This window comes from Balaenoptera acutorostrata, chromosome 15, assembly GCF_949987535.1.
Source record: "Balaenoptera acutorostrata chromosome 15, mBalAcu1.1, whole genome shotgun sequence".
Taxonomy (NCBI): Eukaryota; Metazoa; Chordata; class Mammalia; order Artiodactyla; family Balaenopteridae; genus Balaenoptera; species Balaenoptera acutorostrata.
In genome coordinates, this window is record NC_080078.1 from 15,823,604 (window position 1) to 15,850,133 (window position 26,530).

General features: G+C 51.9%; 2 protein-coding genes across 2 annotated transcripts; one reads left to right on the plus strand and one right to left on the minus strand.

Annotated features, from left to right (window-relative positions):
- Window positions 1-6,521: 6,521 nt before the first annotated feature.
- Window positions 6,522-16,088, minus strand: TRIM72 (tripartite motif containing 72). The gene is made up of 7 exons (XM_057530209.1): window positions 15,861-16,088; window positions 15,022-15,418; window positions 12,217-12,312; window positions 11,897-12,127; window positions 11,023-11,045; window positions 10,006-10,124; window positions 6,522-9,096 (listed from the first exon to the last, which is right to left on the minus strand). Exons 2-7 carry the CDS (start codon window positions 15,409-15,411, stop codon window positions 8,519-8,521), a joined length of 1,437 nt encoding a protein of 478 aa, XP_057386192.1. The 5' UTR covers window positions 15,412-15,418; window positions 15,861-16,088; the 3' UTR covers window positions 6,522-8,518.
- A 7,109-nt stretch (window positions 16,089-23,197) lies between these two features.
- On the plus strand, window positions 23,198-24,382 carry LOC103004444 (apoptosis-associated speck-like protein containing a CARD). Its single transcript, XM_007186457.2, has 3 exons — window positions 23,198-23,471; window positions 23,676-23,732; window positions 24,092-24,382. The coding sequence occupies exons 1-3, from the start codon at window positions 23,198-23,200 to the stop codon at window positions 24,346-24,348; spliced, it is 588 nt and encodes a 195-aa protein (XP_007186519.2). The 3' UTR covers window positions 24,349-24,382.
- The last annotated feature ends 2,148 nt before the right edge of the window (window positions 24,383-26,530 follow it).

The following is a 26,530-nucleotide window of genomic DNA, read 5'->3' on the forward strand; positions in this document are numbered from 1 at the left end:
CGTATCGTCTTTACAATTTTTGCCAGAAGACACATGCCCTTTTCATATTTGTCACATTGTCACCTGTAGTATTTACTTCACATATTTTAATAGACTCTCTTTTTCACTTAAGTTTTCTTTTTCCATGTTAGTTTCTATTTTTAAAATAAAAATTATATTTTTAATAGATAATACATTCGTATTGTTCAAAATTCAAAAGGTTCAATAACGTACACAGTGAAGTTTCCCTCCCAGCCCTGCCCCCAACCTCCCAGAGCCACAGGACCAGTATGTCTTTCCCGAGATAATCTAGGACTATACAAGCGTGTGTGTGCAAGTGTGTGTGTTTTCTCTAATACATGTATTTTTTCAATTTTTTATTGAGGCATAGTTGATGTACAATCTCATGTAAGTTTCAAGCATACAGCAATTTTTAAAGATTATACTCCATTTATAGTTATTATAAAATATTGGCTATATTTCCTATGCTGTACTAATACATGTATTTCTTTTTTCATTTATTTATTTATTTATTTATTTTTATTTTTGGCTGTGTTGGGGCTTCGTTGCTATGCACGGGCTTTCTCTAGTTGTGGCGAGCAGGGGCTACTCTTCATTGCGGTGCATGGGCTTCTCATTGCGGTGGTTTCTCTTGTTGCAGAGCACGGGCTCTAGGCACGCGGGCTTCAGTAGTTGTGGCATGTGGGCTCAGTAGTTGTGGCGCCCGGGCTTAGTTACTCCGGGGCATGTGGGATCTTCCCAGACCAGGGCTCGAACCCGTGTCCCCTCCATTGTCAGGCAGATTCTCAACCACTGTGCCACCAGGGAAGTCCCAATACATGTATTTTTAAAGTTAATGTTATATATCAAAACCATAGATAGAAGCCAGTATTACTTGCTTATAAATAGAAAGTAATGGTAAAAATAAATATAATGAATACAAAAGAAAATTAAATTCCTGCAAGACTTTGCTTATTATAGGGTCTGAACCTGAGGCGAACATCTTTCTCTGTTACAAAGATGAGTAAGCGTCCAAGAGGTGCTAAGAGTCCCAAATGCAGACCTTCTCCTGGACTGAATCAGCAGGATTATAGGTGCATCAAAAAGAGAATAACGTTCTCGTGTGTGAGTCACTGATGAATGACTGTTCCAGTAAAACCATCAAGTTATCGTTACAGAACATCCCTTCCAGAGACAAAATTTACTTCATGGCCTTGAGGTGTAAACTAGTTGTGAGTTAGACCGAACCAGCTTTGCCACTTCCTACTTTTGTTACCTCCTCTAAGCATCAGTATCCTCACTGGTTTGAAAAAGAAAGTAACACTGATGGTCCCCGCCTAACAGCGCACTTGAGTGTGGTCCCATGAGACGTCTCTCTCTGAGTCCTCATCCCTCCATCTTGTGGACATCTATGACAGCACCCACTCACTGCCAAAAACGGGGGGACAGCAGAGAAATAGAAAGAAGAAAAGTTAAATCACCGGGAATCCCATGGGTGACATGTTTTGGCATTGCTTTTGTCTTTGTTTCAGAGAAATTTTTTCTCATAATTCCAACCATGGTGGATATATAGTTTGATATGACACTTGTTTGTTGTCTCTCACTTAAATCATGAGTAAGTCCCATTTCATTAAAAACTCTTTGACATATCATACACTATTTGGTTCACAAAGTTTCATGATGGTTTGAAGGAAAACAACATACGTTTACACAGAGGAAGCTGTTTCTATCCATTCAGCCAGGCCTTGGGCGACTGAACAGGGGGTTTCCTGGCTCTCAAGTCCTTTCCTGAAACCCCCAGCTCCACCCAGCCTTTTAAAATTCTTTGCTCAGGCTCTATTCTCAGGAAAAAACCTGAAAATCAGTAACAACTTAGGTTGGCTATGATTACCTTCAATTTCACTGACACAGCATTCCTTCTGAAGATCTCAAGGTACCTGTCATATGCCCCCCACAACTTCTTCAGATCTCTTTTAAGCTGAGGATTAAATAATGACTGTGTGGAAGACCAAGTCAAGAAAGGTCAAGATTTGGAGAGAAACAGACTTGGGCTCCAAGCCTGGCACCATCAGTCAGTTGTCATGAGAAACACAGTTTTCTCCAATAAGATGGAAACATGATTTCCATTCTCCCCCAACCCTCCAAGAGGATCAGATAAGATTATAGATCCGAAAGCGCTTGGTACAATCCTAAAGCACCACCTATGTAAGGTGCGGTTGCTTTGAAATTGGGAGGTTCTGAAGAAGTTAGTGTTTAAGGTTCAAACTCCACTTAGGGACAAGGAATTTTCCTACCAGGCAGAGCAGTGGGGGTGTTGATACAAAGAGCACATGCTCAAGAGTTAGAAGCCCTCTCCTGCTGGAAGGACCTCACAGCTTAAAGAGAAGTGTCTATCCTTGTTCAGGTACTCTGAGGGCACAAAAATACCCATGCAAAAGACACTTGGGCCTGAGCTTTTCAAAAACTTTTTCTCTAAAACCCACAAGGCACAGAATTCCAAAAACAAAAGACAAACTGCCTGATTAGGAGAAAAAACTTGCAACGTATGTATGTAGTAGACAAAGGATATGTACGCAGAATTTATAAAGAACCACTATAACTCATTAGGAAAAAGGAGCAAGTGATATGCACAGGCAATTTTTAGAAGAGGAAATATAACTGGTCTATAAATACATGTAATGAAAAATATGTAAATTAAAATAACAGTGGGACATCTGAAGCTAACAACATTGTAAATCAACTCTACTCCAATAAAAATTTTAAAAAAAGAACAGTAGGATACTGTTTATTTATTTCTTACCACATTGGCAAAAAGAAAGAAGAATTTGAGTTTGATAATATTGAGTGCTGGAGAAGATTTAGGGAAACTATATTCTCGTATTGGCACCGTTTGGAGTATAAACTGATAGAGACAATTTTTGTTTAAAGTCCCAAAGCTAAGGACAGTACATGATCACGATCAATACGCTGCCCCAGATTCTAAAGAGAGCTGCGGACATACCCTTTGGGACTTCCTAGTAAGAGATCAGGTCCAGCCCCACAAATTCCACCCACATCACCCACCTGGATGGACTACAGAGCTGTGGGGTTTCCCCTCCTGTCCCCCAAAGAGGGCTCCTCACACCCGGAAGCAAGTGAGAGGGTTTACCAAAAGAAGCCTTCACGGAGATTGGAGGTAGTTCTCCCGCCCTGGGCTGCAGGAACTGGAAAGATGAAGGCTGGTGAGAAGTTCTTAGGAGAACCTGACACATGTCCCCTGGGCTTGGAGACCTACATGGACTTGGAGACTGATGCTGGCTTCCCATCTGGAGGACTCTAAAGGAGGGACAGAGTATACAGGAGTAGCTCAAGATGGTTAGGCAAGGAGAGAGATAGGATCACACCCTTATCTTTATGTGAGAAGCCCTAGGCCAAGTGAATGCTGACAAAAGTAACTGGGCTCAAGGTGTGATAGGTCCCTGCCTGGGGCAGCCGCCCACCTGCCTTGGCAAAGGGACCCAGCAGTAGTGTAACCACTGCAGAAGTGTGGCGTGGGGACGCAGGGCAGGAGCTGAGGGGTTGTCACAGGAGGGCCCGAGAGTGTCTGCCTACATCACCTCTGAAGAACCCAACAACGCCTCCCATGAAAGCAGCAGTATTTGGATGCCCGTCATGACAGGGGTCCCAGATTAGAGCCATCACCAATCATATGTCACTCTGCCTCTTTTTCCTCTAAGTAACCTGAACCTTGAAGGAGCCAGCAGAGCAGGGGTGGGGAGGGTTTGGAGGAAGGAAGGGGATTGAGAGGAGAATGAAAAACCCGATCCCCACCCCCTTTTCCACTGAAGTGGAAAGTGGTCGCTTTAAATTGACAGTGATGTTGAAATTTTGAATTATGCTGGACTGGACATTCTCATACCTGAAAATGATATCAGAATGACTGTTCTGATAGCTGAGAATGACCCAAAAGCTATACAGTCCTCCAGAGCATGGCTGAAACCAGTGATAAAAGATAGTTTCCTGATGGAATCCTTCAGGTCCAACAGCTTTGAAGTTTTAACCACTTCATGTCCATGTAATCCTTCCACTCCACCACTTTTTCTTCAAGTCCACAACTTAATGGCGACACCATTAAAACGTTTAAGATGCTCATGCTGGGACTCGGAAACTCCACCACTCAGTACCTACCCTAGAGAAGAAACCCTTGCACATGTGCACACAGAGGCACATCCACAGATGTTAACTGCAGCATTGTTTGTAATAACAAAGGTTAGAAACAAATACCAATCAATCAGGGAATGATAAAGTAAGCTATGGCACATTCACACAGTGGAATACTACACTGCAATCAAAAAGGAGAAGGTACATTCTATATAGTAACATGGACAGATCTCCTGACTGTATGACTGAATTGAAAAAAGGATGTTGCAGAATATGTAGAATAATATGTCATACTCATATAGAGTATGACATCATTTATACAGAAAGAAAAACACTGTATTATATATCAATATTATCTGTGGGACACATATATGTACAGAAAATCCTGGAAAACTACTCACCAAACTGACAACAGGGATCATTTCTGATGAGGAAGGAAGAGAAGAAATTAGGATTTGAGAGCATGGGCAGAGAACTTTCCCTTTGTAAAATATTATTAAGTATATTCATGCATTATTTACATATTTTTTAATTTTTTAAATAATTTTAAGAACTCATATCCTTGACGGTCTGAAAGTCTAGATGCAAACAGCCAGCACCAGTGCAAAACTTTGTAGACATCTCTTGTTTAATCTCAAAAATCTGTGCAAATTCTGTACTCCATAATGTTTCTTTTGATACGAACATGATGTTTTCAATGTTTACTTATTGGTTGAATAACACAACTTTCCCACCACCACCGCCATTATCAAGAAAAAGAACCCATGCGGGTTGAGGGATCTCTTGGTGTAAAGGTGAAGCCCCAGGATATACCATGCACCTGTGGTACATCCTTCAGGGTCAGACCATCATGTTCCCAGGGATATTCGAACCCCGGGGAAGAGGCAACCGAGCCTGGCAGCCTAGCAAGATGCTAGTTGTCGTGAGGCCTAGGGTTATGAGGATAAATGAAATAAATGAAATATTGAATACAAAGTTATTGACACGTAACAAGCTCTCAGTAAATGTTTTTGCCCGCAGTTTAGCATGGCCCTGGCAGGTGCCAGTTTTTTCTTGGACACACAGAAGTCAGGAGGCACAGGAAACCTCTCTGCAGCCAGTTGCAATGGGTTCCCAGAGTGTCCACGAAGGGGGAAGTATTAATACTAAAGGAGGAGATTCTGATCCTTTGCTGGAGGGATCCATGTCTCTGTTCCCATTTCCCCTTCCTCCAGCCCCAGGGAGATTCTGGCTGAACCAGGTGACCTCCATCCACCAAGGATCAGGCAGAGTTTCCCACAAACTCGTCCCATCACGACTGCCTTTGGCTCAGGGACTCCATCTCTCATTCAGTCAGCCATGGGGAAGGTCACCAGGTCATTTCTCTCAATGCACACAGCCAAGCCAGGCTAAATTTACACACAAAGCACCTGTGAAGGCTGTGAAAAGGAAGTTTCCCACTGTAACTCCAACAAAAGAAAATTGCCCGCTGTAACTTCAACTCGTGGAGCAAACCGCTGAGGGCAGCCACAGAAGAGCCGTGAGACCCATCCCCGCATCTGTGCCCAGTCCCCGCAGGCTGCTCCCTCGAGCAAGGCAGGGACACAAAGGCAGGCTCAGGGACACCCAGGGCCCCTCACGGGGGCAGGTCTCTGGAGGAGTCCCCACAACAGTCGAGGACACATCCACCCAACCTTCCATCTCTCCTTCACTCGGGGTCAGATGGGCATCACAATCTGACGGCCCCATTTTCTCTCTCACAGGCGTCTTCCCTCAAAAAAAATCCTTGCACATTTAATCCTGTCTTGGCATCTGTGTCTCAGAGTACCCATTTCCTAGAAAAGGGCTGGAGGCTCTTGGGCCCAAGAGCCTCCAGCCTTCCCCAGGCACCCATGACAGGGATTCAGTGCAGTGGTTGCACATTGTAAAGAGGTGCTGGGATCACGAGAAGCTAAGAAATGTGGTGTTTCTGGAGAAACTTGTAGGATGAGTGGGGGAAGGAAAAGCCATTCCTAGTGGAGAGTTGCATAATATGGGGTGAACAGGGACCCCAAGAGTTCAGTAGGGCCAGAGTGTAAGCGTACGTGTACACGAAGCACAGGATGAGGCTGGAGGGGGAATTCCCTGGCGGTCCAGTGGTTAGGACTCCACTTTCACTGCCGAGGGCTCTGGTTCAATCCCTGGTCAGGGAACTAAGATCCCACAAGCCGAGCGGTGCACGCGGGCAGCCAAGCCAAAGACTGGGGGCTTCTTCCTGCAGGAAACTAGGAGTCCTTGAAAGTTTTGAGCAACTGAATCACATGACCACATTTGGGTTTTTAGAAAGATTTGATGGGTCAAGACTGAAGGCTGGGCTGGCCATGAGAGGATACTGCCTAGCAATAGGACATTCATCTCTTCACACGGATTCAATGAGGAAGGAGTCAGAATATAATCGTGTTTATTCATGCTGCTAGATTCGACAACCAAAGAATCTCTTTACTTTATGGTTTTATTTTCTAGCATGAAAGAGCTTCTCAAATGAATCCTCTCTTCTGTGTCCCAGAGCCAGGGCCCAAGAGGCCCTCCTCTGTCAGACGCAGCCAGGAGTGCACCCCCAGCCAGGTCTTGAGGCCTTTCTAACCCTGCCCACCTTCTTCTCCCCCCACCCCCAGAAAATTCCCACAGTTGCCAGGGGGCCCCAGGCCTTTTCACACAGCAGCAGCAGGCCCACTGGTGACAGTGAATGGCCGCAGGCCTTCACCCTCCCTTAGGATGAGAGAGGCAGCAGCCTCCTGTCCCACCTGCCTGAGTCCCCAAAAGCCTCTCCCTCCAGGGAAGAGGGACTCCCACTCTTGGCTTCAGTGGTTACTCCAAAACCCAAGAAACAGGCCTTTGGGTTAAAAAAAAAAAAGTTGGCTTTTGAGGAGGCAACTGGGGGTTGGGGGGTGTGATGAGGTGGGAGCTTCTATCCTCCACAAGCAGCAGGGCCCAGGGCAGGGCTAGCTTCAGGCTCTTTCTCTTGGTTGGCAACTTGGGGGATTTCCACCATGTCCTAGACACTCAGTGAACATATTCCAGAGACAAAGGGCAAAAGATTGGGGGTCAGTTTATTCACCCAGCATAGGCTCTGGCAGTTCTTATTTTTATTTTTTTAATTTATTTATTTATTTGTTTGTTTTTTCTTTTTGGCTGCGTTGGGTCTTCGTTGCTGAGCGCGGGCTTTCTCTAGTTGCAGTGAGCAGGGGCTACTCTACGTTGCGGTGCGCGGGCTTCTCATTGTCTTGGCTTCTCTTGTTGCAGAGCACAGGCTCTAGACCCGCGGGCTTCAGTAGTTGTGGCTCGCGGGCTCTAGAGCACAGGCTCAGTAGTTGTGGCGCACGGGCTTAGTTGCTCCGCGGCATGTGGGATCTTCCCGGACCAGGGCTCGAACCCGTGTCCCCTGCATTGGCAGGCGGATTCTTAACCACTGCGCCACCAGGGAAGCCCTCTGGCAGTTTTTAAACAGCCGTTGCATGGAGGAATATGTTTCGGGTTTTCTATGCCTCATAGCTGATAGCTATGTGATAACTGACTCTCTGTAACAGAGAGCTGATTGAACAGAAGGACGGCTGAGTCAGCAATGCTTCAGGTGTGATCCTGCGTGTGACCTGTAGCATCAGCGTCCCCTGCGGACTTGTTAGAAAGGCACATTTTTGACCTGCCCTGACCTACTGAACCAGAACTGTTAGGCGCTTTGAAAAGGTGATATTGATGCATGCTCCGGTTGGGGAATCACCAAGTGGAAGGCCTCTTGCTACAGTGAGTCTGGACCCTGGCAGTGGAGGCCCCCAAGGGGGAGCGGAGTGCAAGGTTGCAGGGGCTCCTTGCTCTACAGCAGGGCTCCCCAACCCCCAGGGCCACGGACCGGTGGCAGTCTGTGGCCTGTTAGGAACCGGGGCCGCACAGCAGGCGGTGAGCTGCGGGCAAGCCAGCCGAAGCTTCATCTGTGCTCCCCATCGCCCCCCATCGCTGGCATTACCGCCTGAACCATCCCCCAAACCCCCGCCCCCGCCCCCCATCCGTGGAAAAATGGTCTTCCACGAAACCGGTCCCTGGTGTCAAGAAGGTTGGGGACCACTGCTCTACAGAGTTCTCCAGCTCCTCCCCGTAATTCTCCCCAAGCCCCCTGACCCTTAATCTGTTTCTTCTCAGAACCCTCGGGCTTTCCTGGTTCTCCAAGTGGAGTTCCCCCACTGACCTGACTTCAGATCTCCCTTTCCCACCACCACCCCAACCCCTGGCTGGCAGTCCCCTGTTCATGCCAACCCCAAAGTTCTCAGAACGCTTGAAGTCCCCGGTCCCCAACCCCCTCCGCCCTGCCTTCAAGCCCAGCAACCCGACCCGTCTCTCCTTCCAGGCCGGCAGGGCGCCGCACCCCTCCCCAAACCCGGCGGGCGGCTCAGGCCTCCCCGCCGCCGTCGGGCCCCACGAGCAGCAGCGGCTGAGTGTTCTTGCCCTTGTCGTGCCAGCACACGTCGAAGAAGGGGTACACAGGCCCGGGCAGGCGCTCGTGGAAGGCGAAGAGCAGCTCGAGCGCGTCGGGGTCGCTGGCGTCGTAGAAGGAGAGGACACCATCGCAGAAGCTCAGGTAGATCCCGATGCGCGTCGGCCGCCTCTCCGGGGTACGCAGGGCGCGGGGCTCCTTAGCCTCGACGTGAGCCTCCAGGATCTTGCCTTCGCGCAGCCCGAGCAGCCAGAGCCCCTGCGAGGGCACCGCTTGCAGCCGGCCGCGGCGACCGGCCTCGGCCGCGATCACGCCCAGCGCCCAGCGCGGCTTGTCACCCACCTCCACCTCCCAGTAGTGCTCGCCCTCGGAGAGCAGCTGGTGCGCCACTACCGCCACGGCCTTGTCGAACTGGCGCGGGTCCTCTCCGGCCGGCGGCGCTTTCTGCTCCGAACACTCCACTCGGCGGCCCGAGGCGCACAGCACCAGACTTGGGTGGGCCGTGCTCGGGTCGAAGGTCAGCTCCTCCAGCGCTGCCACCGGAGGGAGGAGGGTCAGGCCCTGCGGGTGTGGCTCCCGCGAGCCTTCTGCCCACCCACCTGTGGGCCAGCTGCGTCTCCTCTAATCCTCCCGGCATCTCCGGGAAGTGAGCCCCTCTCTGCTTACTGGTGGGGGCCAAAGACCACACCTCTCAGGGCTTCAGATTGTTCAGCTGTAAAACGAGGCCATAATTGCCTCCTTCCAGGGTTGTGGGCAGGACTAAGTTGATACAAGGCATGTCACTCGCCGTCTAAGGCCCCAGAGCAGGAGATGGTCAGGAAGCCTGGTCCTAGGCCAGTCCCTACCTCACCCCACTGTGTGACCTCAGTGGTGATCCAGTCTCTGGGCCTTAGTCTTCTCTTGGATAAAATGGAGGTCCCTCCATTCCCACCAGTGAGGGCTGCACCAGCCTTGTGTACGTGTCCTGGAGCTCTGTAACCTGTAGCACTCCAATGTGCTTTAGCTATTGGGGAGAGGAGGCTGAGCCCTTGGGCCTCCCCAGCCACAGGCCAGAGTCAGTGTCTGACCCCAGGGTTCCATCTCTGCAGGTCCTCAGCCCCCAGTTAGCAGGGATCATCATCTCCACTGGCCAACAGGGGCCGGGACGGGCCAAGGATCACGCAGGGCTCAAACCCGGGCCCCCGCCTCCCCTCTGCCGGCAGCAACACCCTCTCAGTAAGCAGCGCCCTCACCATGTCAGTCACCCACCTGAAAACCCCATGCCCTTTAAGATCCTTCTCTGAGCACAGGTTATGAAGGTGCAGGGAAACCCCAAGGGAAAGGGGCAGTGGGCCCTTCTTGGATGACCTCCCCAGCTGGGACCTCCCTCTCTGTATGTGGCCGGAGCCTCCCATCAACCACACAGTTACAAACGCAAACCCAGAGCGAGACCCTCCCAGTACCTGGCATCAGAGCTCGGAACATCTTCCTCCACACCTGGAATTTGAAGTCATCTGAGATGACGGGCAGCTGGATGTCCAGACGGGCAGGTGGTGGTGACTCTGCCAGGATCTTCTGCAGCCTGGGGGGGGGAGGGGGGAGAGGTGTGTGAGAAGGGACTTCCTGGAGGAGGCACGGGGTGGGGGGAGGGCAAGCGGGGGTACCCAGAAGAGAGGAGGACGCGTGCTGTGGTGGAGTTCCAGGGTCCCCCCCACACCAGCCCCACCGCATCACACCCTGGCTTAAAACTCCTCTGTTGGTGTTTCAGTTGGGGAAGATGAAAAAGTTGTGGAGATGGATGGCAGTGATGGTTACACAACAACATGAATGTACTTAATGCCACTGAACTTAAAATGTACACTAAAAAAAAAAAATGGTTAAAATGGGGAATTCCCTGGTGGTCCAGTGGTTAGGATTCTGTGCTTTCACTGCCGATCCCTGGTCAGGAAACTAAGACCTCGCAAGCCGCGCCAAAAAAAAAAAAAAAAAAGGTTAAAATGGTAAATTTTATGTTATGAATATTTTACTAGAATTTTTTTAAAGCCTTCTGTTGGGATAAGGTCCAGTTCCTCCGCCCTTCACAGTTGGGCCCCTCCTGCCTCACCAGCTTCATCTTCCCTCCCTCTTAGCGGTTTGCACTGCTGTTCCCTCTGCCTGCAATGGTCTTCCACCAACTCTTTAACCTAGCCAACTCCTGTTCGCTCCTTCAGCGTCCAACTCTACAATGCACACCTCCGGAAAACCTGCCCTGGCCACCACCTCCCCTCCACGGCAGCACTGAGTGATTCCTGTGTCCTGTGTCCCTGTCTGTCTCCAGGACAAGTCTGGGAGGTCCCTGAGGAGAAGGACATGTTGGGTTCTTTTCTACATCCACACAACGTGCAGGGGGATCGCAGTGGACTGAATGGGAGTAGAGGGTGCCAGTGTCCCTGGCAGACAAGGGCAAAGTGGGAAAGGGGGCAGGGCCAGGCTGATCTCACCTGCTGGTCACCAGGCAGTATTTCTGGAAAGAGAGAGAAAGAGAATGGAGCTGAGCAGGCAGTGAGCACACTGGGGATTTCTGAGGGTGGGGGGGACCACAGAAATGCTGAGTGTGGGACCAGGAAGAATCAGAGAAGACAAAAGAAGCCCAGAATTCAAGGTCGCCCTTAGCCCTTTACCTCTATGTGAATTAGAAAAAAGTACCCTCCTGGGACTTCCCTGGTGTCCCAGTGGTTAAGAATCTGCCTGCCAATGCAGGGAACACGGGTTCAAGCCCTGGTCCGGGAAGATCCCACATGCCGCGGAGCAACTAAGCCCATGCACCACAACCACTAAGCCTGCACTCTAGAGCCCGCGAGCCACAACTACTGAGCCCACGTGCCACAACTACTGAGCCCGCCTGCCTAGAGCCCGTGCTCCGCAACAAGAGAAGCCACCGCAATGAGAAGCCTGCGCACCATAACGAACAGTAGCCCCCGCTCACCACAACTAGAGAAAGCCCGTATGTAGCAACGAAGACCCAACACAGTCAAAAATAAAATAAATACAAATAATTTTTTTTAATTTAAAAGAAGAAAAATGTACCCCCTTCCTCAAGAAACTAATTCCACCTGGTAAAAAAATTGTCCTAATAAATATGCAGACCTACAATATCTATGATATGAATGGTGCCCACTTAGATATAGTGTCCTTGTGCAGTGCCCAGCTTAAACAACTATAATGGCCATCTTGGGGTGCACCCCTCCTCAGTGTGTGACCCTGGCTCGTCCCTGCCCCTCTCTGGACCTCAGGGTCCCTGCCTAACAATGGAATGAGGTCTTTGAGACCTGAACCCTGGCTGAGGGGCAGAGAGGAAAGCCATCCAGTGCTCACCATGAGGAACTCAGTCTGTGGCTTGTCTGCCACCTCCTCCAGCACCTTCTCCATCTGCCGCAGCTGCTCCAGGTAAGAGTTCAGGCTCCCCAGCTCCCGCCGCAAGGCTACCCCTGCCTCACCCCGTACACGTTCAGCTTCGCGGTCCAAGGAGCCCTCCAGTGCAGCCAGGAACAAGCGCATCTTGCCCAGCTGCTCTCCCACGGCCCCCCGGAACTGACGCACTGTCTCCTGTGGGGACAGACAGACAAAAACATTTGGCTGGGGACCCCCCAACCTAGACCCCCAGTCCCCGGGCTCTGCTGTGCGGAGCCCCTCACCTCCACCTCCACCAGCTGATGCTCGAGCACGGCCACACTCTTCTCCTTCCGCATACACGCCTCCTGCAGCTGCAGCTTCTGCTGTGGGAGCTGCGTCTGGGGGGTGAGACATAAAGAAGTGATGTTGCTGCCCACCTCCCCCACTTAACCTGCTCCCTCTGGCTCAGCCTCAGCGCCAGCTTCTCTTCCAGCGAGGCTGGCATTTTACCATACACACTCGCTGGTCTCAAGTCCTTGCCGGTACCGGTTCTGAGGTCTAGAATGCTTCACTCTCCTGTTGTCTGTCTAGGTAAGTCCTCCCTAGCCTTGCCTTCCTTCCCTGATTCCATCGCCTCAGCAGACAGCCCCCCAGCACAGGTCTCTGTGAGGATGATAATCACAAATGTGGTTTGGTCTCCTCCACTGGAGGGGCAGGGGCTTTGCACACAGCAGGTTTCAGCGGTGAGCAGAGGGTGTGTAAAGAAGAAATGCAGCCTCCTGCTATTCCTGGCCTTCACCCTATACCTAAAAGCAGAACCTTAGCAAAACACCCTAATCAGCCTCCCTGCACACCGGTGGGCTCTGGGAGTAGACATTTTAATAAAAATGTCTTCTGCATGGATGAACCAAACATATCTGTGGGTCAGCTCCTACTCTAGGTCTGTCAGTTTGTGACTCCTGAAATGCAGGTGTAAGGGAGTTCCTATACCTCCAGCCAAAGCCACTGTTTGCCGGGAGGTGCACGGCCCTGGAATCAGACCCATGGCCCTGGAATCAGCCATGCCTCCATGGCTTCCAACCTCAGTTTGCTCTTCTGCAGAATGGGAACTGTCATCCCCCCCTCACCTCTGGTTGTGACAAATTGGCAGCCTCCTTCCCACCTCCCACTAAAGGAAGCTGGGAGACCCTCTAGGCACTGTTTGCTGATGAATCCTCACAGGAATTGGACCATGGGCTCCCGTGGCCAGCCGCCAGGTCCGTCTCCTCCCCCAGACGTCCTGCAGGGCCACAGCCCTGCCTGCTGCAGGACGGGGTGGGCCTGGCGGCTCTCAGCCGTCCGAGGTTCATGGGCAGAAGGGCTGAGCCATGGGGACAAAGCACAATGCCACCCTAGAAGCTGGGGGCTGCACAGACACTTTCGGACATCCTGCAGTGAGGAGGTGTGGGGAGCAGTGCTCCACGACGTGGTGTGTGGTGGATCTTACCGACAGGCTTGTCTCCTTCTACTCCGAGGCGTGCAGGAGGAGGCAGCATGGCTTCGGGGGGTCGTGAGTGTCCCCCTCACCCGGCAGATCCCATTCAACCATACTTGGGTCTGGCACATGGTCTCTGGGCCCAGCCCCTCTTCCTCCCCAAGGACCCAGGTGTTCAGTCCCACCCCAGGCTTCCTGCCCCACTCCTCTTTCAGGCTCCTTCCAGGGATCCCCATTTCAGACCTCCAGCCAGCCCCTCCCTGCGGCTTAGGGTTGGGCTGGTACAGACCCTGGCAGACTGTATCCCACCCCATCTGCCCCCTCGAGGCTCCTGGGCTGCCTGGTGCCCTGTCCCATTTCACGGACTCTGTTCTCTCTTCGCAGATAAAGATGGGTAAGGATGGGAGTTCTGTGGTTATCAGCAGAGGTGAGCCTGGGTAGGGAGGGCTCCTGGGTGGAGGAGGCTCCTGCACTGGGTTAGGGACCACCAGCCAGCACCGAGCGGGACTGTGCAAGGCTGAAGCCGGAGGTACGGTGAAGTTGGGCCCCTAGGGGAGACTGGGGCCCTTGAATACCAGCCTCAGGGCGGGGTCTACCCCCTCTAGGAGTCTGGAGGCCAAGGAGAAGTGCATTGCAACGCTGATGTTTGTGGGCAAAGATTACCCCCCCACCCCACCCCCCCACCTCCCCCAAACAGCAGCGCGAGAAGACGGTGGCAACTTCTGCACCGCGGAGACAGAGACGGAGGACCGCTCCATGCCTCCAGACCCCGCCTCCTCCCGCCCCTGCACCTGTCGTTTATTCTTCCAACAACCCTATAAATGCTTCATGACAGACCTCCTTGGGCCTGTGTATACATAAACCCTCCTGTAGATGCATGCGTGTGATTTGCCATACGTATGACAGCTGAGCCAGCGTGTGCCTGTGTCCCCATTTGCCAATGTCTGGGTGTCTTGGCTGGGCTTCCATGGAAATCGCCAACCTCGGGGCGCACAACTGTGTGTGGGCTCTGGAAGCGTTTGGAACTTCCAGCTCCAATCACAGTAACAGCCTGGACTTGGGTCTCGGTGCCAACCTGGGCCTGTGCACAGAGGTGCGTACCCAGGCGTGCCTTGGCCTCCCGGGTCCCCTTGGATTAGGCCACATCTGGTGACGGTCAGGCCCGCACAAGCTCGGAGGCTCCAGGGGCGCGGGGGGGCCACCGCCCAGCAGCTGTGTGCCCACCCCGCCCACCACCACGCCCCCCCGGCCAGCCCCGCCCCTCTTAGCCGGGCCTCGGCCCAGCAGCAGAGCCTGCGCGCCTGGGCGGCGGGCACCGACTCAGTCCTCGCTCAGCCCCGGGCTCCGCAGACTCCGCCCCGTGGCTGAGCCCCCGCATCTCCGGCGCGCTCCAGCTGCCGCGCCTATCCCGCCGAGGCCGGTCTCCGAGCGCCTCTTCAGGCTCGGGTCTCCGCCAAGCTCCGCCTTCAGCCCATCAGCCCCCCCATTCCCTAGCCGCCCCGCCCCGCCCGCGTACCCGGCAACTCCAGGCGCACCGGGCCCTGAAGCTCAAGAGGCCCGATCGGCCCGGCCCCGACCTGTCCAACAACCCCATCCGCCCCCGCCCCCCACCGGAGGCCGCTCGGCCCCGCACCTTGAGGCGCGCATGGGCTTCGGCGGCGGGCAGCAGGCGGTGGCCGCGGTGCGAACCGAGCGAGGCGCACACGCCGCACACGAGCACGCGGTCCTGCTCGCAGTAGATGCTCAGCGGGTCTAGGTGCTCCTCGCAGTGGCCCTGCGGCACCTGCGCCAGCCCCTCCACCAGGCGCGCCAGTTGCTGGTTGGTGCTGAGCGCCTGCGGCCGCGTGGGTGCCTGGCAGCTCGGGCAGAGCACCGTGCCGTCCGCCGCCGGCTCCCCTGCCACGCGGCCTAGGCAGGCGCGGCAGAAGCTGTGGCCGCACTCGGCTGTCACGGGCGCGTCGAACAGCTGCAGGCACAGCGGGCAGGACAGCTCCTGGTGCAGGAGGCCGGGTGCAGCCGACATTGCGGGCCTGGGTAAGGAGGTGTCGGTCAGGGAGGCTCAGCGGAGCCACAATCCCGGGCCAGCCCCAGTCCCAGGCGGGGTTGGCAGCCCCGCAGGGAGGACCCCCAGCCTGTAGAGGCCTCTCATCTCAAACAGGAAGGGACTCTGGTTCCAGCCAAGGGAGGGAAGGGGACTCCCTCTCAGTCCCAAAGGCAGCCTCAACTGCGGTTCTCAGCCCCGGCCCCCCAAATAGCCCCTATCAGGGACCCGGTCTCAATCCCAGTTCCTAAACACGAGGCTGGGTTGCAAACACGGTCTTACCCACTGTCCTTCCCCCGACTTAGCCCCAGGCCTCAGCCCCAACCCCAAATTCTCCAGCGCCCCTCCCCCCTCCCCTCCTCTCACCTCTCCAGGGCCTGCAGCCCTCCCCTCCCCCATATCCCCAGGCCGGCCGGACCGGCAGGACTCACAGGTCTGGTTGGAGATCTTGGACAAAAAGAGACTCGCAAGAGGCCCAGTCAAGGTCAGGCCTAACTGTAGGTAGGTCAGAGCTGTGTCTGAAGACAGGTGAGAAGGAAGCACCGAGCTCAGAGCGAGGACAAGGGACACCACGGGTGATGGGCACGCAGTGAATAGCAGACAGACCCTCCCAGACTGAGCTCTGGCCCCAGGACTATATTTAGCTGCCCTGCCCATCCCCTTCCATCACTTCTGGAAACCGTTCTAAAAGTGAGGACTGAGCGGTCAGACAAGCATCACATGTCAAGGCCACCTGTCCTGGCCCATCCCCTGCCCAGCCTGGAGCCAGAGCTCAGAGCCAGCAGAGAGACAGGGCCTCTCATACCACGGAAAAGACAGAAACATGATTGGAGGGAGTCTCCCCTTTCTCCCTCACCCCAACCTCCGCACTCTCCAGCCTCCCCTGTTCCCTGCCTGTGGCCCCCTCCCCAGCTTGTCACCCACTTATTCCCCAAGCTTAAGGCTCTCCAAAGTCACACCGGCAGTATTATTTCCACCTGCGGGAGAATAGAACCTCCCCCAACCCTGAAAGTTTTTCTTCCTGCAGGGCTGAGGGGAGAGCCTTTTCCCTGTTGGTGTCTCCAGTGCTCAGCACAAGCTGTGGGGCAAAGTGGGCCTCCCTAAGTGCTTGGAAAATGAGTGATAGAGGGACAGCTAAATAAATGAATGAACTAGATCCAGAGCCTGCAGCCGAGAATTCCGTTCTGCTCTGGGAGCCTCAAGGCTTATCCTTCAAATCTCAATTTAAAAACCAAAGTCCTCACACCCTAGTCATCACTCATCTCTCCCTCTGCTCACTCCCGCCTCGGCCTTTGCATTTCTCTCCCCTCTGCCTGGAACACTCTTTCAAACCCCAGTTATTTTGTGACTGCCTCCCCCTCCTCCCTCAGATCTTTACCCCATGTCACTTTTTCAGTGGGGCTTTTCCTAACTCCCTGATTTTAAGTCTCACATCTCCCTTCCCCTTTTTATTTTTCTCCATAACATTTATCACGATCTGACACATGATATATTTTACTTGTTGGTTTCTTGTCTGTCTCCTCCTACCAGAATATAAATTTTGTTCACTGCTCATCTCCAACTTTGAACAAAGCCTGTGGCACACAGCAGGTGCTCAGTAAATACTCAATGAATGAATAAACACTCACTCTGTCCTTCTCTTCTGGCCTCTCAGCCTTTTCCTGGATTTGTTCATTTCTCCCTCGACCACTCTCTGTCTCTGTTAGTCTGAGCTTCGACAAGAGCCAGGTCAATTGTCCCATGAGAGTAGCCAGACACCCCACAGGTGAGAAACAAGGAAGAATTATTTTCCCTGCTTATAAAGGTGAAGGAAGCAGCTGTCCCCCTTCCCTCCTTAAAAGTCTTCTTCTTTTTTTTTTTGGCCACGCCTTGCAGCATGAGGGATCTTAGCTCCCTGATCAGGAATCAAACCCGTGGCCCCTGCAATGGAAGTGTGGAGTCTTAACCACTGGACCACCAGGGAAGCCCCCCTTAAAGATCTTCTTACTCCAACTTTTTGGCAAGTAAATAAATCTCCCCAGGGGGCAGATAGCTCCTAGCACACCTCTGCTTTTATGACTTGTCTCTGAGTTCGGGGGCTCATTCCTTCTTGAACATTTGAAGTTCTTGCATGTTTCATGCTGGCCCACTGAGGGAGCTGCTCCAGGCTTCCTGGCACCTTGGGGTCTTAACCTAGGAACTTTGTTCGGGCTGTAATGATTTGGGCCTCTCGGGAAGAGATAAGTGAGGTTTTATCATTCTTTTGGATTAGAGCAATTAATCCTGGTTATATGAAGGATTCTGGTTATATGAAGAGTCTCAGGAAGGTAGGGCTTTTTACCAGAACCCTGAGAAATCCAGGGAAGTTCCACTTCCCCAAACAGGAGGCAGGTGGGGATGAGAGCACATCTGGAGCTGGTCTCTGAAACCACTTCATTTCGGTTCAAAAAGTCAACAACCTGAATGTAGATCTCACCTAGAGTTTCCACCCCTACTAGGCTAGGGCTGAAGGTTTTGGTCACTAGGAGTGGGTGCCCAGGAAAGGGAGGTGACACTCAACTCAATCCCTTTCTGTAGATGGGCCAGATCTGACCTCTGACCCATGAAAGGGACATAGATCATCTACAGCAGGGTGGGGGACAAGAAGGGGCCCAAAACCATGTCCAGGGGAGGAGGAGGTGAGGACTAGTATTGCTGAGGCCCAGAACTCAGAGGGGGCAGATTTCAGCTTGTCCTAAGGGAGAGCTTCCCAACGGCTGGAGTGATAAGTGCCATGGGAGGTGAGAACTCCCTGTATTAGATAAATGCAAAGAGAAGCCAGAAATCCCCCGATCGGGGCCCCTGCAGATGCAGGATCTGAATGCTGGTGTCACAAACTCATGCTGGGTGCCCCCAGAAAGATCACCTACCTTTTTGGGCTGCAGCCTCTTCAGCTACAATATAAGGATAAGTAGGATAATAATACCATCCCTGTAGGGTTGTTATGAGGATGAAACTAGATAATACACTAAATAAACAGCAAGAACAGCATGCTGGCACCCAAGGACTTAGGAAGCAGTGACTGCCACCACTAGGTTCAAATCTTGACTGCTCTTTCCTCGTCGTGTGACCTTGATCAACCTGATTTTCTCATCTGGAAAATGGGGATCATGTCAGGATTATTATCGAGACTATTGGATCGTTATGAAGATTCAACAAGCTAATTCATAGAAAGCTTTTAGAACAATGCCAGGCCCGTAGAAAGTGTTCAATAAATGTTGATATTGATATTATTACAATTATTACTACTAATTGTTCCAACGAACCTTCCCTACAGCCCTGTAAGGTCAATAACATCATCCCCACTTCACAGATTCGGAAACTGAAGCTAAGAAACTTTAACAATCACAAAAGCACCTACTCTGTGCCAGGCCTGTTCCAAGCACTTCACAATTCTCAATCCATTTATAACCTCATAACCTCATTTATAACCTCATAACAACCCCATCATTTTTCCTATCTTAACAGGAAGCCATGAGGCATAAAGAGATTAAATGACTTGCCCAATGTCCTGGCAGTCTATGGTCTTCTGACCCCAGCAGGTGCAATCTGGCTCCAGCAATCAGTTACTTTTGTTGGGTGGTGGAGGTGTCGGATCACACCCAGGAAGCATCTTACCACCAACAACTGGTCTGGCCTAGTCCGGGGGCAAGAAGATGGGCCCGAGGGGAGACCCAGAGGTTCTTTCCTGCCAGGAGTCAATGCTCAGAACTCGGAGTACTTCCCCCAGAAAAGGGGGGCCCAGGGAGAAGGGATTACCACGGCTTCCCAGAGAGTTGCCCAGGGCTCTTATTCCCCACCTCCGCAGGGGGAAACCGCCCTGCAGTCTCCAAGAATGAGCTGGCTCTGAGTCTACCTCCCTGGGGTACCCTAGAGAAGCCACTGTCCTTCTCAGAGCACTCATTCCCTATGTGCTGGTGAGTGCAGACCCCAGAAAAGGGCTGTGACCACCCTGAGTCACACAGCTAAGAGGTAGAGGGTCTGGGAATCAAATCTGAGTGGGTCTGATACCCCTCATCTCCTGTTTTTCTCACTATTCCACAGTCTTCTGAATGTGCTTTGTGAGTTTCTTGAGCATTCTGCAAAGAGGAGGAAGTTAACATTACCATTCCTAGTATTGCAACATCTGCCCTCCTAAGGGTGTATTTGGACAGTCTGGAGGAGGCATACATTTCCATATACATTATCTCTCCAAGCAGTTTGTCAATTTCTGAAGACAGAGAGTGGGACTTTGAGGACGTAGGTTGGAATTTGGGCCCAGGAGTCAGGTGGCTCTGTCTGTATTTCCTCATGTACTACCAGCGCAGGCTTCCAGAGGAATTTTTGAAAACTTCAGTTTCCTCCTCTGTGAGGTAGGATAGACACACTTACCTCATGGGGTTGTTGGGAGAATTAAATGAGATTATGCATGTTAAGTGCTTAGCACAGTGCCTGGAACAGTAAATTTGAAAAATGGAAGCTGTCGTTACTATTATTAGTCTCCCACATCACTTATCATGAGGTTGGGCATCTAGTAGGTCCTTAGTACATCTTTTTTTTAATTTTTAAATTTTTATTTTTTATTGAAGTATAGTTGATTTACAATGTTTCAGGTGTACAGCAAAGCGATTCAGTTATACATGTGTGTGTATATATATATTCTTTTTCCGATCCTTTTCCATTATAGGTATTACAAGATATTGAATATAGTTCCCTGTGCTATACAGTAGGTCCTTGTTGTTTATCTATTTTATATATAGTTAATACATCTTTTTAGGATCAAATAGATTCTCCTTCTGAGTTGAGAGTCTACAGTGGGCTCAATAGAGCATGTCCACCTGACAAGGTGTCACTTGTGCTCTCTGACCTCCAGCCTGAAATCACTGCAGGAGTGAGGCTTCCACTGCTATTAGAGGATGCTCCTGCACTTCCAGCCCCTTGTCCCTTGGCTCCCTGTGACATCACACCAAAGTGCTAGCGTGTGCTCTGAAGCATGTCAGGCGAAAAATCACAGCCGGATCTTCTGTGTCTCAGTCTGAATGTGTTTGAGCAAGAATGAGACTGAGTCAGGTGCCAGGGGCAAGCTGGGTCCAAGAGGAAGGGCCCTGGGTGGTGATAAGCAGGAACAAGGGAAGGGGCACCGTGTCACACCATGACACACATCCTCAGCTCCCCCGCTTCCAGGAAGCCAGGTGTGAGGAGACCACCTTCTCCTCCTAGTCATGACACACACTCCCCAAGGTGCAATTCCCTGCAGCCCCAAAAGATCCGTTGAGATGTGTTACGTTGGTTTTACGTAAAGCCAAGGCCACCCCATCCAAACAAGAATTCAAGAGATGCAAATGGCCATATGTATGGCCAAGGGGATCCCCGCTCTTTTGGGGGGGTGCGGTTTGAATCAGGCAATCGCTTTTTAAATTCCATGGATCAAACACCCAAAGCTTCTGAGATTCCAACAAATGTGAAAAGAGCGGGTTTCTATGATTCTAGATTCTAGGATTCTTTTGTCATTTCATGAAAGCTTATCAAGGCTGGATCTGTGCCAAGCCCTGTGCTGGGTGCTGTGGACCTGAAAGGGTCCTCAGTCTGGTGAGGAAAGCAGAGTGACCAGACACAGTGTGTGATAAACACTGTGAGAAAGGCATCATAGGGGTATCCAGCCGACATGGCCAAGGAATAATTCATTTTGCACAGAGAGGACAGAAAAGCCAACTGGGAAGCGTAGACAGCGGCCAGACTCAAAAGCTAACCAGACAACCTGCATGATCCCTCAGCTATATGACCTTGGGCAAGTCCTTCAACCTCTCTGAGCCTCAATCTTCTCACTTGTACAATAGGACTACTATACCGTATCCCAAAGGGACTGTTGTAAGGGTTAGAAATAACGCATGTGGAGGATCACAGCCTATACATAAGGGCTCCATTTTTTTATTTCTTAGAAAAAGTGACTCCTGATGCATGTTGGAGGACAGGCAGGAACTCATCAAGCAGACCAGGAGGGAAGAGAGGCCAAGCGGAGAGCAGGTGCTGCACGTGCAGAGGTCCAGAGGCTCACAGGGTAGAAAGTGCTGCAGAGGAAGTTGGCAGGGGACTTAAAGGCCAAGCCAAGGAGCTTAGACTTGATTCTGGGGGCACTGAGGGGTCATAGGAGGTTTTCAAGCAGGGGAGGGACAGCATCAATGTGTGGGCTAGGAAGATGTAGCCTTCTGGCCACAGTGCACAAAATGACATGGAGATTCTGCAAGGACGAAGACCAGTGAAGAGGCACAATAATAAACAGCCATGAGCCAGGGAACACTAGCCGCTGGGCCACAAGTGCCACCCATGGTAAGGATGTTGGCACATAGTACTACCCAGCCTGTGTGGGGCAACACGCACACAGATGGGGAGCAGGGCCCTGCTACTCTGATGGAAGCTTTTGAACACATGTTGCAGGTAACACAGCCTCAAGTCATTCCTTCATTCAGCAAATCTTCACTGAGTACCTATTATGTCCCAGGCACTCTTGATGCTGGAGATTCAGCAATGAACCAGACAAGGTCCCTGCTCTCATAGAGCTCATGTTTTAGTGGGGAGGTGGGTGCCTAAACAAATACTGAGTTACAATTTAGTCACAATTGCTATGAGAGCTACAAACCAGTAGCAAGTGTTTTGAACTGGAGGGATTCTAAACCTGGTCTCCCAGAAGAAGTGGCATTTAACTTTAGACCTAAAGTCTTGAGAGTTTGTCAGGCAGAGAGGGAAGAGAGCTCCAGGTTGAGGGAATAGCATGTGCAAAGGCTTGGAGAAGCAAAGGAGCCTGGCACATTTGAGGAACTGAGAAGCCAGTGTGGTTGGAACTCATAGATGGAGTGTGGTCAGGGTGTGGTGCAAGACAAGGCTGGTGAGGTCCACAGGGGCAGACCAGCAGGGCCTTCCCAGCCATGTTAAGGGCAAGTTAAGGATTCTGGGCACAGCTTGGCCTCCAACGCCAACCCACGCCATCCCACTCCAACCTATACCAACCCAAGCCACCTTTCATCTGCTCTTCTGGGTCAAGCCCCCTGATCCCAGAACAGCTCTCTTCCCATGACTTTCCTTCCAGTCAAGAATTTTCTCAACCATTACAAGTGTCTCTTGTCATCACTTCCCAAGAAATTCAGTTCCTGGGGGACCAAATCCTGGCTCTCCCAGGAAGCATTTGGCAAGGTTTCAGGCACCATCAGGTAGCCCACGTTATGCTAGAATAATTACTAAGTGAATGAGTTAGAGTTATTATCCCCATTTTATGGATAAGGAAACTGAGGCTTGGCGAGAGAAAGCACAGTTATCTCTACCTGTGGAATTTGGGAAGCTACATGGCTGTTAGGATTCTATGGTTCTGATCCTATGACAGGGAGAGAGGATGATAAGGTTTAAGGAAACATGGAGATTTCAGGGTTCCAAAATTCCACGATTCTAAGCCTTAGTGCTCCAATAAACCAGGTTCCTGATCTGTGCTACCTAGTCCAAGCCTGGAGAGGCAGGCAGCACCCATGAGCCCTTTTCCACCAGGTCTCCTGGGTCCCACCTTGTAGACCAGCCAAAGGATGCGATCTGGGCGCCCCCCGATGGCCAGGAGAGAAAGGGAAGGAACACAGTAGTCAAGAGCCTAACACCCAAGGGCAATGTTCTGGGGCAGGGACAGGAGTGAAGGCGGGGAGTTCCAGGTCCCGCCCCAGAGCAGACTTCCTGCTCAGCAGCCACCCCAAGTGAGCTGAAGCGGCGGCTGCCGGAGGGGACCCCAGGAGCCATGGGGTGCACGCGTGATGCCATCCTGGATGCACTGGAGAACCTGACCGCTGACGAGTTCAAGAAGTTCAAGATGAAGCTGCTTTCAGTGCCGCTGCGCGAAGGCTACGGACGCATCCCACGGGGGACGCTGCTGCCCATGGATCCTGTGGACCTCACCGACAAGCTCGTCAGCTACTATCTGGAGGCGTACGGCGCCGAGCTCACGGTGCTCGTGCTGTGCAACATGGGCATGCAGGAGGTGGCGGAGCAGCTGCAGGAGACCTTGCGCAAGGGTGAGTGCGCCCCCTCCACACAGGTCCGGACCAGTATCCCCTCTACACCCTCCTCCCAACCCAGAAGTTCGCCTCTCCCGGAGCTTCCGCTTCCTGTTTCTGCTACCCTTTAATAAAATCTTCTCCTGCTGGGGAGGCTTCCGGACCAAGAGACCCCCTGACCCCAGAAACACTTGGGAGACACCACTTAACATTTTCTTACAGGCCCCGGAACCACGCCAGCCGGGATCAAGGAACCTCCCCAGACAGCAGCCAAGCCAGGTAAAGCCTTCAACACCCAACCTCACCTACCTGGGCACCTCACCAGCCCCACCCCACCGTACCCCTGCATAGCTTCTTGTCCCAAGGCCAGGAGCACCCAAAGAGCACAAAGCTAGGCCAACCCTTCCCACCCAGCTACTCACGAACACCTCCTGGGGCTGAGCCTGGTTGGGAGGAGAAAGGGAGACAAAGTTAAACTTATCCCACTATACGTAGAGTCCCGGTGGCATGCCCGCCTTGAGCCCCACCACTTAGGGTTGCCTTCAGGGCAATTTCTAAAGAAAGCAAAGTGTCAAGAGGGACAGGCTCCAGCACCCACCCTGGTCCCAGCTCATCCCCTCTCCCCCCTCCCGCCCCAGCACTGCACTTTGTGGACCAGCATCGGGCGGCCCTCATTGCGCGGGTCACAGATGTGGATGGGATGCTGGACGCCCTGTACGGGAAGGTCCTGACAGAGCAGCAGTACCAGGCAGTGCGGGCGGAGCGCACCAATCCTACCAAGATGAGGATGCTCTTCAGCTTTGCTCCAGCCTGGAACCTGACCTGCAAGGATCTGCTCCTCCAGGCCCTGAGGGACACCCAGCCCTACCTGGTGGTCGACCTGGAGCAGAGCTGAGGCATCTTCCCCAGCAGCGGTCCCACAGACAACCCCTGGCAGTTCCAGCCAACTTACCTGGAGTCTGATTTTTTTTTTAATATACATAATATATGAAAAACCAGCTTGTACTTGGTGTGTCTTCCTACTTCCAGCCTGGAAGCTCATGCAGAGCTGAGCTACATATCCAAGCGCCACAGAGGCTCAGATGAAGCTCTGGTCTCCGCCTGTTCCTGGGGCAGCAGGCTCCCCAGACACTTCATCCTACCTACCTCAGTCACCATGGAATGGTCCCTCACTCACCATTTGCTGGCTCCCTTAATGCCACCCCAGAGGGTCTGCCCTTGAGACCTGTGAACACAAGTTAGCCTTGTGGCCAAGGTCTAAAAATTGAAATAGAAATATGTACAAAGGGCCTGGAGCTGTAGGGGGCCAGACTTGACAGATGCATTTAGAAACAGACTCGTCTACCAAGCTTCTTTTTTTTCATAGGAAAAAAAAATTGAAAAATGAGAGCAATTTTCAGGGGAAGCGACAAGAGTATCATCTAAACAGGAAAGAGCACAAACCACCAAGTGTCCCTAGGGCTCCTTCTGGCACTGACACCAGCAGGCGTCACTGCTCCCTCTGCTCCCTCCTACCCACTGCAAGAGGGGTTATAGGTTACACTTTGCCCAGAAAACATGCCAACCACAAAAGCAACTTCAGGAAATGAGTTCTAGTAGCTGTTCCTTCTCTTGATGAAATTGTGCCCACAAAAGAAAATAGGAGTATTTATTTCCACAAAACAGCACTTAGGGAGCCTTTCCAGAGGCTGTTAGGGAACCAGATCCTAGGACCACATCCTGAGTACACTTTGCACCCAAATTCTTTCTGGCCTGCAGGGGGTAGATGCAAAGCAACAGGCAGGCCCCAAGAAGGCCAGATATCCTATCCTTAGGAGTCAGATCATCAGACTCGGCGATCCAGGCATGAGGGTACAAAGTGTGCCACTCACAACGATAGACCAGCGAAGAATGAAAAAGCTGTATGAAGGCTTCACTTGGAACACCCTCCCTAGACACAAGAATGGACAGATGCAGTGCTTATCCCCCTCCCCCCACCCCACACCGTCTAACACTTCCCTATTCTGATGACCGGATCACCAGAGCAACAGGAGAAAACAAGCTGTTTGCTGCAGGAGAAAGCTACCAAAAAGCTAAGCTAATGACCACTGTCAAGGTTACGGTGACATGGGACTGCTCCTAATGCCATTTAGGACTCCAGGAGGAAAGCTGAGCTTCCCCAAAAGCGGGAATCAGCCCACTCACTCAGGATCCCGTGGGCTCATCTTCTTTGGCCAACTACCCCATAAAATAAATGATGCTCCCCATTTCACCCTCAGCCCTTTTCTACCAAGTCTTCTTAAATCTTATAAACCAAGCCTTATTCAATCCCTGAGATGTGCTTGTTCCCTTATGTTCTGAAGGACCTTACCATTTCCCAGACTGAAGTTGTCTTCCTTTTACTATCCCTGTATCTCAACATATGGCAACAGCAGCAGCCTAACCAGAAAACAAGAAACTCCAGCATGTTCCGTAAAGCCCAGGTTTAGTCAGTCTTCCAACTTACACCCAAACACCTTCAACTTCACTGCCCCCAAATGGCATATGCCTTCATGCCTTACCCGCAACAGGCCTCCTGATCTCCCCGCTTCTAGTCAACCACCTTCAAGGGCCTGAGTATTGAAAACTGATGGAAATGGACTCCCTTCTAACACTAGGACACCTAAGCCCTGCTTCCAGCCTGACCCTGAATAACCCCATCCAACCTCTCCTACCTTCCTCTTCACACACCACTGGATCTCAACACTACTTACACCCCCTGCCCTACCGCACGCTGGTCCCGACTCTGGATACCTTGAAACCCACCTGTCCTAGCATGCCCAGAGAGGGCCTTCCTCTGGGCTCCAGTGGCACTTTCACCTAGGTTCCCCGTGGTAGAGCAAACCATATTGTCACGTTCTATTTTCACACAGGACTCTCCCGTTAGAGCCCCATAAAAAGACATCTTTTCAGCCTCTGTACAGTGCCTTGCATGTGAAAAATAGCAGTCACTGTGTATGTCTAGTGTCTTAACAGAGGTTTTTTTTTTGAACTTCACAGGAACCTAATGCTTCTCATGAGATGGAGCCATAACACTTCCTTGCACAGCAGATGCTCAG

What these genes read in the sequence shown, in the direction of transcription:
- TRIM72 (XM_057530209.1), bottom strand. Translation starts at nt 15,411, where the DNA reads ATGTCGGCTGCACCCGGCCTCCTGCACCAGGAGCTGTCCTGCCCGCTG. An exon ending in AAGCCCATGCGCGCCTCAAG is followed by an intron (nt 12,313 to 15,021) that starts GTGCGGGGCCGA and finishes CTCACCCCCCAG; the next exon opens with ACGCAGCTCCCACAGCAGAA. An exon ending in ATCAGCTGGTGGAGGTGGAG is followed by an intron (nt 12,128 to 12,216) that starts GTGAGGGGCTCC and finishes CTGTCCCCACAG; the next exon opens with GAGACAGTGCGTCAGTTCCG.
- LOC103004444 (XM_007186457.2), top strand. Translation starts at nt 23,198, where the DNA reads ATGGGGTGCACGCGTGATGCCATCCTGGATGCACTGGAGAACCTGACC. An exon ending in GCAGGAGACCTTGCGCAAGG is followed by an intron (nt 23,472 to 23,675) that starts GTGAGTGCGCCC and finishes ATTTTCTTACAG; the next exon opens with GCCCCGGAACCACGCCAGCC. An exon ending in CCAGACAGCAGCCAAGCCAG is followed by an intron (nt 23,733 to 24,091) that starts GTAAAGCCTTCA and finishes CTCCCGCCCCAG; the next exon opens with CACTGCACTTTGTGGACCAG.